Below are 15,677 nucleotides of genomic sequence, written 5' to 3'. Positions count from 1 at the left end.
CTGCTGAAGCCTCAGTGGAGTCTGACTGAGGTTGTTGAAGTAAATGGGCAAACACAAGTGAAGGGAAAAATACTTCTTCCGCATGTGTAGCCTCTGCAGAATTTATTATTCTTTAAGACTAAGCCTATAAAACAGCAAAGTGCCTAGCAGTACTAAATTATTATTCAGTATCTGTAATAGAACATTCATCACAGTACGGAATGATTTCAATGAATGATTACAAATCTAATGAGTTTCATATCTGTAAAAAATATTCTAATGAGTTGAACAAACACAATTTATTGATATGAATATTATGTTAATAAGAGCAGGGAACGTTTTGTGATAACACCACGTAATTTGTTTAAAACTGTATCTGATTGCACCTACAAAAAACATGATCTCGTCTCTCTTTTACACAATACTGAGACAGCCTTTTGAAATGTGTTTTAAAGCTTTCAGTTTTCTCTGCATTTGCCTTTCTCTTCTGATTTTTCTAATTTGATTTTTCCTTGTTTCTTCTATACCATTCACCTATCCAAACCAGTTCACTTACACACTGAAATGAGTTTTTTGCACAGTGGATAGGAACCTTTTCCCTCTTCCTTGCTGATGAGAAACATCCAGCTGATGTATTAATGGCTGTTCATGCAGGAGCATCTTTTCATACTTTCCAAAGCACGATGCTTTTTCTGCATCAAAGTCAATGGCTGTGAACCCTCTTTTTTACCTTGTTGACACTAGAAAAAATATTAAGGTGTCAGAGGGATAATACAGAGGGATGTAGGTTTGTGTTAGGGGTAACTTTAAGCTTGGACTTGGTGGTTTGTATATATCTGCATGAGTAATGTTCTGATCCTGAGGATAGTTCTACTGGGTGGACAAATTATACTGACAATTAACAATTACATGGTGAGAGTGACTCTGATGTCGCAGTGGAAGGAAGCTGGCTGCAAGATGCCACGTTTGTTACTCTAACGAGGAAAAGAGACACAGGGAAGGAGGATGGAAAGGAGTGGCTGAGAACTTCAATTGATAGCTACTTAGTTGTCTCAAAAATAGGATTATCTCTAAAATGTTTCATCACTTGGTCTGTGCAGATTCGTGTACAAAACCCAGTTCACGGGAAGCTGAGATGAATATGCATTTGTTAGTAAGAAGATTAATTTCCTTGCATCTTTTTACTATACTGAGTTAGGAGTTGCTTTTTCTTGTATAAAGGATACGAGTGGAGTGCATTACTAGTGAATTTCTGGCTTTGTACATTTTACTATCTGTATATCACATCTCATCAACTGCAAAAACTTCCAGCTGATGATTAACCTGCAATTTTGTTTAAAATAGTTGATCATTGGGGTGATTCTCTAAAGGGCAGTGGTGGTTGTGCTTTTTTTTGTCTTGCTGTGGTCACAAGACAAAGCTTCCATTATTTTTTAAAAGAGAAATAAAAATATTTCTACTGAGACACAGAAGACTATTTCTCAATCTTCTGTTGTGGAATAGAAACACCAGGAGTTCAGAAGCAACTAAAATGATATGACTGCTATGAAGCAGCACCATAATTTTGTTTGGATATTCCGCCCACAACCACGGGAATGTGTCAGAACAGCAATGTGCACTGAGGAATCTCATGATACGTGCTTTGATTTCTTTTATAAACCTCTGTAAGGAGCAGCTGGGCAGGCTAACATACCCAGAATCCAGCATGGTACCCGAGCAGCTGTCAACTGCTTTCTTGTGCTAGCTTGCCATTTGGTAAGTGCAGCAAAGGCTTAGGCACACAGCCTGCGTAAGACTGTAGCTGTGGGACTCAAACATTCGTGCAAGCTCCCATGTCCCTCCAGCCTTCAACAGCAGGAACCTTTGGCCAGCTGTCTGAAGGCCAAGGTATGGCCAGTACTCCTCTGGCCTGAGCTGCATGGTGTCATTTAAAGCAGAGTGGTGCTTTTCTGAAAATGTCCTGTAAAGTGGTTTGCAAGACACTGCTTCCGAAAGCTATAGCATCATGTCTGTGGGATTTGGAGCAGAATCACTGGTGAGAATCTCTCCCTCTTTTCCCTCCCTCCCTTTTTTCTCTCTCTCCCTTTTTTCCCTTTTTCCTCTTTCCCCTTTCCCCTTTTCCTCTTTTTCTCTCTCTCTCTCTTTGTCCCTTTCTCTCTTTGTCTTTTTTTTTTTTCTTTTTCCTTTTTCTTTTTCTGTGCAAATGAGATTACTGAACTGCAAATGACAAAGCTGCTCTGGGATTAAGAGAGTAAGAGGGCTTCAGACTGTGCTTGGGATGGAGAGAAATACAGCAAGCTTTTAGCTATGGGGGATGCAGCAGAAATAGAGGGATAAAAGACGAATGACAGCAGAAATGGATGGAAACAAGGAATAGAAAAATACTGCGTAAAGAGGGCAAGTACGGAGAAGAGTGGGAGAATGCCAGCCAGCTGGCCAGGTCAAGCATCTACCATGTGTGAGGTGTTTGTAACCTATTGCACTACCTGCAGGTTGCAGGCTCTGTTCAATCGAAGGTCTGGGAACAGAGCTCCAGGAAAAGAGGGGCAGATGGTATAGCTGTATTAAGCCCTTAACCCTTAAAGCTGCAACCTTTAAAGCAATTGGAGACACAGAGATGTAAAGAAGAAAACTGGTTTTGGTTTGTGTTTCTACAGAGAGTCTGTTATCCCCTTCCTAATAACTTTCAGTTCTGGTTAATCTTTATGTGCTTTTAGGATGGCTTAGTACACTAAGAATTATTTTCCTGGGTGGATAATTGCTTCCCACTCCTTAGGGGTAATAGGTAACTGTGGAAATAAGATTTGCCCCCTTACATCTGGAAGAGGAAAGCTCTTTGCTATTTTTTTTCATATTTTAGCATAAGCTTTCCAAATTGCTGTCTAGATTATAAGGAAGTGTAGCAGTGTGACTCACTCTGGCTGTTAAAGACCAAGAAGGAAATACGTATGTGATTATAAGGACAAATTTTCAGTGCATGCTGCTCAGGCAGAATACACCCACAATACCAATGATTTTCTGTTTATATATTTAGTGTCCTCCTTAAGCAGTGGGTGGAACAAATGTGACTGGAGAGTGTGAGTGTATAAGTGGAGGGTGTTTATGTAGCTGAACAAGAGTTAGAGGGATTGTAATATTGAAAGTTGTGCTTAGCAGTTCTGTTAATTCATCCTTAGCTAATGGGGGCATGCCGAGTGCAGTCATTAGCTCACAGTAAGTGTATTGCTGTCAGTCATCTGTGTTCCTCTAGCTATTTTTACAGGGAGAAATAACTCAAAAAATATGTGAGAGATTGTTTTGGGGGATCCAGACTGAATTCAAAAAGTTGCTGTTCTGTTATGTAATCTCTTCTATAAGCCATGCTGTATGGATCACATAACTAGGTCAAATTGAAGTTGATGAGCTTATTGAACCAAACACACATCAACCCATTTGGGTTCTGACCCCTCTGTTCAGGGCAAGACCCTCTTATGTTAGGGTTTCCAAGTGACGGGGTGCTACCTTCCCCCTCCATCACTTAGTGGGAGTTCTCACCAGAGTAAGTGTGAAACAGTCTGTCCATAAATTTGAAAACTGTTGTTTGTCCAGTCTGAATAAGTAGATGATTCTGCCACTGCAGCCACAGCCTTTTGAAGATGATGCCTGGTATCTGACCAGTGTGAAAGTATAAATTTAACACTCTTATTCAAGATCTGTAATTGGTATATGCCGGGTTTCTTTACTTGCATGCGGGCTCCTCGGGCTGAACCTGAGGTTAACGATTCGCACAGTCACCACCCCTTACACTGTCAATACCAGCCTGTTTCTTTTTGCACCTTCCGCTCTGTCACACCGCGACCTCCTGCTGGGGTGGTCTTCTCCTGCCCTGCACCTACACAAGTCGAACGGATGTGCTAACACCAATGGGTCTGCTCTGCTTAACCAATAAGTCAAAAAAGATATCTGGCTGCACCTCAGCTTTCTCCACTTGGACAGAGCATCCTTCCCTTGCTTGCCCTAGGTGCGCTCCTGCAGAACATGCAGACTACACTTGGACAGGGATGGTTGCAGCAATGCAATGCAGGGGATAATTAATTTTTCCAGACGACTCTCATTCAAACAAGGCAATGCTTTTGGAGTTAGAGGAGGGTGACATTCTTCGCAGTTGCAGTTGCCTGATCTGCCTGCTGCAGGACCTGGCACTGGTGCAGGCAAATCCAGCACTGGGGGCTTCCATGGCTCAGGTACCTTTGTGCAATGGATCTCACTGGGTAAGCCCAATCTCTCCCCCACGCTCAAGAGAGCAACAGCCCATTTTAGAAATGCTGCTGTCAAAGAAACCCCCATTAGATTATTTTTTCCTGTTGGTTTTAGTTTTGCTGTTTCTCTTATGTTCTGTTGGCACCGTAATGCCAGGTTTTGATTTGTGATAAGGAGATACACTCTGGAACTCTGAACCACCCTGAAATTGTCATTTATAAACACCATGGGAAGTGTTAAAAATCTTTTTCTGGATCCAGAAGTAACATATAAAATAGATTTCCTCTCCCTTCATGTGTGAGAATAATTAAATAAGTTAAAATTAACGTAAGAACTTGATGAAAATGCCCCTCCAGAGGACATAAAGGAGTAGTTGAGGCAGTCTCTGAATCATCAGTGATTATTCCCAGGAATCTATGGCTTTAACCTGCATGGTTAGAGTAGAGCAGAAAACCACCAGTCTTCTAAAGAATAAAAATAAGACCACAGCAAGTTATAGAATTTAGTGCCTACAGAAATATTAAACCAAATTATTGAGCAATTTACTTTGATCATTTGGAGGATAATAGAATCAAAACTGAAAAGTCAATTTTACAATGACACATCTTGTAAAATCAGTCTTATTACTCATCTGATAGGATAACTGTTCTTGCAAAGAATGTGGGTAAGTCAAACAGAAGAAAATAGTAAATTCTTCACAAGGACCATTTCTGTTTCCTTTTCCACTTAGTGGGTGCTTTGACTGTAATCACTGTTTATATGTTGTTGCTTATTCTTCCCTCCCATAAGTTTTATTTTATGGCTTCTTGACAAACATTTCTCATGTGTAGAGCTAATTCCAAAGTCATATCTCTCTTCTTTCTTCAATTTCCCTCCATCCAAGAGTTTCCAAACTTCTGCTGGGGTTGTTTCCCCTGGGGGCTGGCTGAATGCAGCACTCCTTTTAAAAGCAAACGGTGTCCCGGACTTGTGACTGCTATTTTGGACTGTCATGAGTCTGTGCTTAATCTGGCTGTGTTCCCAAGTCACCCTGAACCCCAGCCCAGGCTTGGCTGACTTTCCAAGAGTGAAGCTCGAAGGAGGTAAATCACGGGCTTTGCTTGAAGTGTGGGGGTGTTCTCCAGCAGGATGGAGCTGGGCACGCAGCTGGACTGCCTGGGACTGCGCCCTTTGGTGCTTCTCAGCGGCTGTAGGGAGGAGGAGAAAATCCTGTGGCTGTGGACAAGGAGGAGGGGGATGCAGGCACTGCCAGGCAGACAGCAGGGCTGATGCTTGTTACTATCCTTGTATGCTCTTGGTTTTGCCATGCGAGGGATTCAGGGTTGAATTCTCCATCTCTGTCACTTACTGCCACTTTCATATCCCCAGGGAGAAGGAGAGAAGATGCTGAGGTGCCACGCAAGCTTCAGAGGTCTTGCTTTCTTTCCTGAAATAGAGCAGCAAGCTCATTTTATTATTTGTTTTTTAAATAAGCAGCAAAGGTTATCCTAGTCTGTGTCTTTTCTTTTTGGAAATAATTTTAAAACTTTGTGCTTGTTTATCTCTGTCGTTTGTAACTGGGGACAAACTTGGGTGATAGTGCAAAATTTTATTTTTCTTACTAAGCATAAGGAAAGCATCAGACAAGTAATGAAACGCTGTTATTCCCTCTCAAAAAAATCTTTCCCCTAACTGCTTTTTTTCATGATTATATGGGTTATGAGGACTATATGGGTTTGGGGCTTCTCTTCTTCTTATAGATAACATGAAATTTTTGATTTTTGTGCGTCTTCCTGAATGCATGTGTAGATACAGAGGGAAAAAGGAAACACTCAGAAAACAAAATAACATTAGTGAAATGACCTGTAAGTTAGCTTTACCTGTGAGTAGCTCATGGCTGTCCCGTCATTTTGGAAGACACTCCCTCTTTCAGGAAAGTGGTAGGAGAGCTGAGAATGTGGTTGTCGGGAGAGCTGAGAACCAAGGGACAGTGCCAGACCCTTGGAAGGTGCTGGGCCTAGGAAATGAAGGGATTTGGGGTACCAGTAACCCCTCTAAAAGAACCACTGAGAGTTGACAGATCAAGAGACAGTGACAGAGACTGCGAAAGGGCAGCAGGTTTTCAGGGCTGAGAGGACGGTGTCAGGGATAGATGACACCTACCACATCCTGCAAAATCTGCTAAGGGCTATGGTGGGGGAAGTGTGTATTTCTGCCCTTTGATCTGAATCTTTTCTGTGTCAGTATAATGGTGTTTTTATTGTGAAAGAGATTTTCAGAGGGCACACTGGACAGTTTATCACTCCTTCCCACAGTGATAAAGTGTCAAATATGCTAGAGGTGTTGCACTAAAATGTAGGAAGGAAGGCACTTCTGGGATAGTTGGAGTCTGAATGGCCAACTTGTTCGTTCCTGTGCAAATAGCAGCCAGAGCACGCCATAGCCTGAGGGACAAACCCAAGAGAAATACAAAGGGCTGAGTACTGTTTGCGCTGTAACCTAAAAACGTTGTAAATAGTCTTGAACTGCCACTGGGAGAGCTAGAATTTGCAGGTTATTAGAGAAGACCGTACTGTGTTTTGGATGAATAGTGCACAGGCTCAACACTGCTGGAAATATCGATCTTTAAAATGCTTGCTTATACTGATTCTTACAGTGTAAATGAGGCAGATTTTTTTATGATACAGCACTATAGAAATTTAAAAAATATCTTAATGTGGCCACCACACAGTTATTTGTGAATTTTGTAGGTTAAATATACTGTGAATATACTGAACAGAAAATATGCACTTTTTTTCTCAAATATATTGGGACTCTTCACTTTCTAATTTTGTGCTAGTGTCATGATGTACTTTGTTGCTGAAATCTGTAACTATTCACTTAATTGTTAATCTAGTCTGCGCATGGACGAAGGCAGAAAATGGTTGTGGCATGACACGCCTTTTAGTAAGCGCCTGAAGGGAAAACCAAAAAGTCTTAAAATAAGTCTGATAAATATTTATAAGTAACTTGAGACCCCCCCTCTTAGATGCAGACGTGAACTACATTAAGACCTGGTTCATTGAGGCCTGGCATTTATATATATTGAGGTTGCTGACTTAGATTTCCAAGTTCTGTTGTATGGAATATTTGGAATTTTACTTGCTAATTACAATTATGTACACACGGAGTTAACTCAACTCTCCAGTGCCTGATAATAATTCATTACTGACCTTTCAATTGCCAAGACTATTATATTGGTATAGGTATCAACACCCTGCACATTCACCTCACAAGTTAGACCAACCACAAGGATTTCAAAGGCAACATTCCTCAAAAAGACTTGACTTTTTTAAAATATTTTTTTCTGAACCAAAGTTTAACAAGCCTCAAAGTTTAATGTTTTGAATTGCAACTCCGGGTCAGGTTTGGAAGTGGTTGATTTTTATAAGGAATGAATTGACACTCCAGTTAAAAAATTCCTCATACATGAAGATTTTGTAATAACAACGTTATGCCCTTTGTAAATATCGTGGGTAAAATGTGATGGGCAGGAAAGCAATAGATTGGGCATTTTTGCCATTTTATAGGGTCAGCCATGCTGAAGTGTTATTACAGTTAAACTAGTAATTGTTTGTCTGTGTTCCTGTGTGTATACACATACTCACCTACATAAATATATACTGGAAATGGTAACTAATTTATATATACAAACCAGATTGTCTAGCCTGATTTATCCATTCCCGGATAATATCATTTCATATGACAATCCAATGATTCACAGTGCTATGCGATCTATAAAAGTGTGGATTACTTTTGGGTATTAATTAACAGTGATTTCTGTCACTGTCAGATATAATGGAAGGGATATTGCAACAGCAGGATCTGCGAGACTCTGGGATGCTTTGTTCTTCGTAGCTTGCCAGGGCACTGTCATTTATATCAACTCAAAACAAGCTTGGTTGGTTTCCGTAGTGATGCTTTTGGAAAGATTAGTGGATTATCAATAGTTACTTTAGATGTACATGCCAAAGGGAAAGAAATGCAGAGGAAACAGTAATAAAAAAGAGGTTTAAAATCCTTAGTGAATTTTATTATGAATTGTTAAAGGGCACAGCAGTCAAATCAAATTGATGTTTGACAGTCTTGGGAGATGTGAATTTTCCTGTGGGAAGTAATGAGAGCTGATGGTCGAAGCTTCGGCTACTAATGCACAAACCAGAAATATTGTTCTCTCTTTGGACTTGGGTTTTTTTCTCTTCTATAGCCTCTGTGAGTTTTATTCATGGACCTTGGGGAAGACTTGAAAGAGAGACAAGGGGAACAGTCCACTGAGGTTTAGCAGAACAAAAGAAATCCAGATTTTCTAAGATATGGAAATGCAATAATGAACACCAATTATCTATGTAACAACAGTGTGCAGTATCTATACTGTTACAATTAATAATTTATTGTCCTTATGTCCTGGTTTAGAAGACTTATAAAGATTGATTAGGATTGACTTTCTTCTTTAGGGATGCTCCTAGGTATTTTGAAGATTGAGCACTGTAATTTGGGAGAAGTTACACTGCCTTTTTCAGATGCAGAGGCTCAATTCATGCTTCAAGCACAGAACTAACTAGAATTAACTAGAAACTGAATAATGTCTCTTAGAAATTTGTGAGATGCCTTTGCTAAAATGCCTCAGTACTTGTCCTTTCTGCTTCAGTTTTTCCTTCGCATTCCATAAGAAACAATTTCTCCATCACATTCTTGTGTTCCACTTCCAACTCACATGTACAAATTATCTGTGGGCTGCAGCTTTCCTAGAGCCCTGGCACTCTGTCCTGCAAAATGCTCTTGCACAGCAGGTCATTGATCTTCTAGTCTAGCTTGAAGGTAGCTGAAATGTTAACATAGCTTCTAGACATTTTTTCTGATCTTTACTCCAATGATCTGTGGATTATAATACTGAAAACATATTTCCTAATCCCTGGGTAAGGATTAGGGATCTGTAGCATGGGAATTCTTCGACCAAATTGAAATCATATCCTAAACTGAGAAACACACTAAAACAGCAAATAGCGTACTTTCTGGCCCTCTATTGCCTGCTGTATTTTCTAGAAACAGTGAGGTTTATGTCATTAAGAATAATAATAGAATTACTCAGCTGCTATATCCCCACAAGAGTACAAAAGCATGTATGTGCTTCAAGAGGAACAACACTGACCGTTTGAAAAATAATACATCATGCAATATAAAAATAATCGGGGCAGGTACGGTTTCTTGCACACTTCTGTCCACGTTGGCAGTAGCAACCACTGCTAAGTGATAGTGTCCTTCATCTGAGGCCAAATCTCTCTGTGAAATACATCAGTGAAATTCTAAGTCTAAGAATATGAGAAAGAGGAGGGAGTGAATCTGATTCCTTAGCTTTAAGCAAATGAAGTGTTTTTAACAGCAGAAAGGACATGGTATAGCCAGAACCAGAAACCAGGAATGCTCTGTTTCAGGCACATGATGATGCCATTTATTTTTCTGCCACTGCCCAGGCAGTGACAGCAGCAAAAGGCCAGAGGAGACTGTAAGAAGAAAGGCCGGGTGGGATCCATAGAGCCCAGATGGAGCAAAGGGGGGTGTCCAGGGCACCACGAGAGACCAGGCTGGGGGTACATGTCGTGAGAAGGGCTTGCAGTTACTGCATCACCCAGGTCTTGTGGGGGAAACAAAGTGAAACAGAAAGTCAGGAGAAGAACTGTTTTTGAAAGATACTGCTAATTACAATAAAATATTAAAAAATTAAATGGGAAAAAGAGCATATTGCATTCCAGCAAGTATCCAAGCATTGTGACAGTTATTTTCTATAGAACAGCAGGTGGTGTATGAAACACAATGGTCTTTCTTAGTACTGTATCATGTACAACTATTTTTCCTCACTTGCTGCATGTGCTATAAAGCTAGTCAAGCTTTCCATTTCCAATATTATATATAATTCCTATCACCTGCAAACATAGTGCTGTGGGTGATTTTATACCCAGTGTTGATCACTGCCACTGCTTTGCCATAAATAAAAGTATTACTGGGAAGAAACCCAGCAAGTTTTGATAAGGAGCTCTTTTCTTTCTAAAGTGCTTGTAGATCAGGAGCTGGTTTAAAACTGCATCTCCAAATCAGTTCACCTGTTACTGAAATGCAGCCAACTATGAGAGGAAATGTTACCAATGACTACTGCTGTGAGGTCCCAGTGCAGCACCTGGGGGCAGGCAGCTGCTGGGTCTGGTTGCTACTGCTCATGCTGAATTTTTAAACTTGCCATTTAATCTCTGTTGTTTGGATGGTCTGTCTTTTAACATTCAAAACCATCTTGAACTGGGAGGCTGGAGTAAGAACATGGAAGGGATATGTAGATGCAAAGGATATGTAGGTACCTGGATGGCAAGGTTATCTGCTTAGTGGTAGTTCAACAGAAAAAATAGAAAAAGAGGTGGGGATACTAATAAATCAAATCCCCAGATACCAAAACCCTAGGGAACAAGCGATACTAGACATGATAGCAGAGACCATACATGTCAGGAGAGGTTTAGCCAGAACATTGCAACTCACACGAAAGGGGAATAAAGTTATCATGGATCTCACAGGAAAGAACAAGCTTTTTATGGCATGTTTGAAAGGGATTGTGAGAACATGTGAAATTTATTTTGCAATGTTTAAGGGAAGGGCAAAGAGAGGGGTCAGAGTGGATCAGGAAGAAGTGTATGCCAAGGGAGAGGAGGGGGCGTAAAAGGGTCTGGTTGCATGTCAGGACACTCGTCTGGCTCAGCCCTGCGTCTGACCACTACAGTCTGTCCATCTCTCTACTGAACACAGTTTCTAGATGGTTTTGATGGGAACTTGCTTTCCATTTGGTGTTTATGCATGTGGGACAGATATGATTTGTTAAGGGTCTTCTGGAAAGACCTATGGTCCAATCTGGTGCCTGGGTGAGGGACGTATAAGGTCTGGGCACAGGTATTGCAGTCTTAGCCCATCCATCTCTACTGCTGTTTGGGGATGCCATGTGGGTGCTGCTGACGACACGGCTGTCTGTGAAGTTCTGTGTGTGCATTGGTACCTCTGGAGTACACACGAGGGGTAACCACTAGCTGGACCTGCAGCCGGGAGCACATTGATGGACTGGGACAGGAGGAACCTCCTGCATCTGGGTGTGCACCAAATGCTCTCACGGATGGGGCAGAGGAATCCCCTGGGATGGGAACCCTCCAGTTCCACTCTCTAGAGCAAGTGATACCATTTAAAACAAGCAGAAGAAAGTTTTACCCAAATCGCAGATCCTGCTTTCTAGAGCAGCTGGCTTCCCTTGTAATTTATGAAATCTGAGGACATCTGAAACTAGGGTGCTGTGAGTTGAAATCTGCTATATTTGCAAATCCCTAGTAGATAAGTCTAAAGTGCTCCACAAATGAAGCATTAAATGGTGCTGCATTTTTAAACTTGCAAAGACTTTTGAATACTGTGAGCAGTAATTTCTGCATTCTAACTGATGTGACTCCTTGCTTTCCCTAGGGGAAATGGAAGAGTTAGAAACCCTGTGGCTGACTGGCATTTGCCACAACGAGAAGAATGAAGTCATGAGCAGCCAGCTGGACATTGACAACATGGCAGGAGTGTTCTACATGCTTGCAGCAGCCATGGCACTCAGTTTAATAACCTTTGTCTGGGAGCACTTATTTTACTGGAAACTTAGATTCTGCTTCACTGGAGTCTGCTCAGATAGGCCAGGATTGTTGTTCTCAATCAGCAGGGTTAGTATTACTTTTATTTCCCCCTTCAGGAAACAGACAGAATAATTGCTACCTCCCTAAAACATTATCTTTCCTTTTATTCCCCCTTGGACTTTTGAAATACATGTTAGAGCACCAGTGTGATGCTCTAGAGCAGTCCATGGGCTCAGGATCTACTTGCACTCCATGGGAAGTCTTTTCTCTATTGTTCTAGTGTATGAGTTGTCATATGCCAGAATAATCAGATGTCAAATGGTGAAAACAAATACATTTGGGGAAATTTTGATAAAGCAATGTTAGAGCTGCTCTGATGCAGGAAATGGATGCACTTCCACAAAAAAAATCCACACAAAATAGATGTTAAATTGATGACAAACTTTAGCTTTCAGTTTTGTCTGTTTCTTAAACAAGTGGATTTTTAGTGATAAAAATATACTGGAATACTTTTATAAGCTTTTCTTGATAGCAAACTTGAGTAAACCATATAAGGAAAGTCCAAACACAAGTGTCATTTATATTTAGTCAGACATTGAGACAGGTTTTAATGATAATTTTACCAAAGCCAAAGTGGATTTATATATCCAAATAACTGATACACGTTGTGAAATAAGGGAACTATGTTCTTGTTCTTATACTTTTGTCATACATGTTGGTTTTTTAAGACACAGTAATTTCATTAGGTAATTGATTTTACTGGATTTTTTTTATCTAGCTGAGGAGAATTGAAAATGATACTAAAATGACAAATTGCTTTAAAACTTGCTGAAATTACCCTGTTGAGTAAATCTGACTGTATTGGAACTGCATTAAAAATACTCTGCCTTACCCTACTGGGGATTGTCTAGAAAAGCATATACTCTGTATCCTCCACATTTTAAATTTGAACTTTATACTTCTGGCCTTTTACATGTGAAATTCTCCTAATCAATCTGAGGGAAAAAAGTACTTATTTCGGAGGCAAATTTCTGAGAATTACAAGTTCAAAGGGTTGGAAATGTTGATTACACTCACAGGAGTGACTGAAGAGGTTGGAGATAAAAGATGGGCATCAGCCTTTAGCTCAAAATAAATTGGAATTCAGGCTTTAGAAAGAGCTGGGATTTTTTCATCTGTACTAGGATAGGAAACAGAAAACTGAAATACAATGACTAGAAACCTTTTTATTTCAGTGAAAGTGAATAACTTCCAAGAAAATAGCCTGGCTGCAGGCTTGTTTAGAGGGGTAGCTTGATCCCTGGTTTAAAGTAATAGCGTTTCCATTACTGAAGGTTAGTTACATTTTGTGGTGACCCTAGGGAACCTTTTGGGATCTCTTCTCATCTTGTCTTCTGGAATAAGCAGGGGAGAACAACACAGACCATTGGTTTGTAAATGATTGGCAATTTTTCTCCTACACAGTTCCAGCAGATATGGCAGAAATTCTTCTTCCATATCCATGGAAGGAAATGATAAAAGAATAGATATGTACTTTTAATTTTTCCAGTCATTAGATAAGCAATGGTTAATTTTTCTTTATTGCTAGAATGGAAGTATTTAAAATTTACACGTAATGATTTAATTCATTTTATATTACTCATATTGCAGGGTATTTACAGCTGCATTCATGGAGTACACATTGAAGAAAAAAAGAAGTCTCCTGACTTTACTTTGACCAATTCCCAAACCAACATGTTAAAACTGCTGCGAACAGCAAAAAATATGACCAATATCAATCCTTCAAGGATTAACTCTCCCAAAAGAACAGCTGATTTTATTCAGAGGGGTTCCTTGATTATGGACATGGTCATGGATAAAGGAAACCTGATATTTTCTGATAACAGATCCTTTCAGACGAAGGACAACTTTTTTGGTGACAACATGAGTGAACTGCAGACGCTTCCTGGCAATCGACAAAAGGACAATCTTAACAATTATGTTTTCCAAGGTCAGCATCCTCTCACGCTGAATGAGTCCAATCCAAATACAGTAGAGGTTGCAGTAACAACAGAAGCAAAAGTGAACTCCAGACCCCGGCAACTTTGGAGGAAATCTGTTGAATCTTTACGTCAAGACTCTGTACGTCAGAGCCAAGGTTCCCAGAGAGAAAACGGGTCAGATGAAAACAGGCAGCTTTCAGTGAAAAGCCAAAGATACCTTCCTGAAGAGATTGTCCATTCAGATGTATCTGAAACATCCAGCCGAGCTACTTGCCATATGGAACCTGAAAACAACAACAAGCACCACAAAACAAAGGACAATTTTAAAAAAAGGACAGTAGCATCAAAATACCCAAAAGACTGTAGCGAAGTGGAACTGACATATCTGAAAACCAAACAGAGCTCTCCACGGGATAAAATCTACACGATTGATGCTGACAAGGAGCCAGGATTCCGCTTGGACACACCTCAATACATTGAAAACATTGTCCTTCCAGAAACTGTAGAGTTTCCTGAGTTTTATCAAGATCCCAATGACAACTACAGGAAAGCAGAACACGCTAACAGGACTCCCTTGCATAATGAAGACAGTCTTCCAAATAATGACCAGTATAAACTTTATGCAAAGCACTACACCTTAAAAGATAAAAATGCTTCCCTTGTTGACATGAACGATAGATACAGACAGAATTCCACCCACTGCAGGAGCTGTCTTTCCAATTTGCCCACTTATGCAGGACACTATTCAAGCAGATCTCCCTATAAATGTGACGCATGCTTACGGATGGGGAACCTCTATGATATTGAAGAAGATCAGATGCTGCAGGATACGACGAACTTATCACTTCCTGAAGAAATATATGACCGTACTTGGTCACACACTAATGCTCTGCAATATCATAAAAAAAATAAGTTGAGGATTAGCAGGCAACATTCTTTTGACAATATCGCTGATAAATCCAGGGAAATTGATATTGGAAGACCTTCTCGTAGTATAAGCTTGAAAGAAAGAGAGAAATTTCTACAAAGTAGTCCATATGCAAGCATGTTTAGTGTTCCCTCAAGCAAACTGTTGAGCAACAAGGCCTCACTTTTAACTCATGCTCTAGAGGACAGTAAGCGGAGCAAGTCCCTGTATCCTGTTCACTCAGATGATAATCCCTTTCTGCACTCGTATCGTGATGACCAGCACTTATCTCTTAGGCGAAGTCCAGCTGATCTTTATAAACTTTCATTACCAACAAGAGGAAGAAATGATAATTATTTAAGGTCATCCATAAAGTCTACAGCATCATACTGTTCCAGGGATGGTCGGATCCATAATGACATGTACATTTCAGAGCATGTTTTGCCTTATGTTGCAAATAGGAATAGCTTGTACTCAACTCCAAGGGTTTTAAATTCCTGTAGCAATAGACGTGTGTATAAGAAAATGCCTAGCATTGAATCAGATGTTTAAATTTTCCATGAACACTTTATCTATAGGGAAAAAATAGTTGCCACCATCTTATAGGGAGAATTTATCCTTTAATAGTATCCTGCTATGATAAATATGTAAACCTCTCCCTTTTCCAGTGTACTTTTGTACATGAATAGGTAAACTAGTATGCTCTTAACTATCCTTTTAAAATATGTCTTGTTGAAAAGGATAAAAAAAATAGCCATTTATGTATGCTTTATATATAAATGGCAAGCTGTACTGAAATAGCCCCAATATATGTTGGCAACTATGTTGTTTTGTATCTAATTATTTTAAAATTTTGGTTATTCTATTTTATGTTGCTAAGTATCATTCAATGTATTTTTGTCCTTAGAAATGTTTAAC

The 15,677-nt window shown here is 40.0% G+C and overlaps 1 protein-coding gene across 1 annotated transcript in view; it reads left to right on the top strand.

Moving 5' to 3' along the window:
- GRIN2A (glutamate receptor, ionotropic, N-methyl D-aspartate 2A) overlaps positions 1-15,311 on the top strand; it is a 51,163-nt gene extending 35,852 nt beyond the window's left edge. The window contains exons 10-11 of the mRNA XM_010148156.1: positions 11,719-11,957; positions 13,521-15,311. Coding sequence (XP_010146458.1) covers positions 11,719-11,957; positions 13,521-15,311 — 2,030 coding nt within the window. The remainder of the gene's footprint in view (positions 1-11,718; positions 11,958-13,520) is intronic.
- Positions 15,312-15,677: the final 366 nt, after the last annotated feature.

The sequence above is a fragment of the Eurypyga helias genome, unplaced genomic scaffold (assembly GCF_000690775.1).
Source record: "Eurypyga helias isolate BGI_N326 unplaced genomic scaffold, ASM69077v1 scaffold20133, whole genome shotgun sequence".
Lineage (NCBI taxonomy): Eukaryota > Metazoa > Chordata > Aves > Eurypygiformes > Eurypygidae > Eurypyga > Eurypyga helias.
The sequence above is the reverse complement of the archived record's forward strand: the minus strand, read 5'-3'. Positions and strand labels throughout refer to the sequence as shown.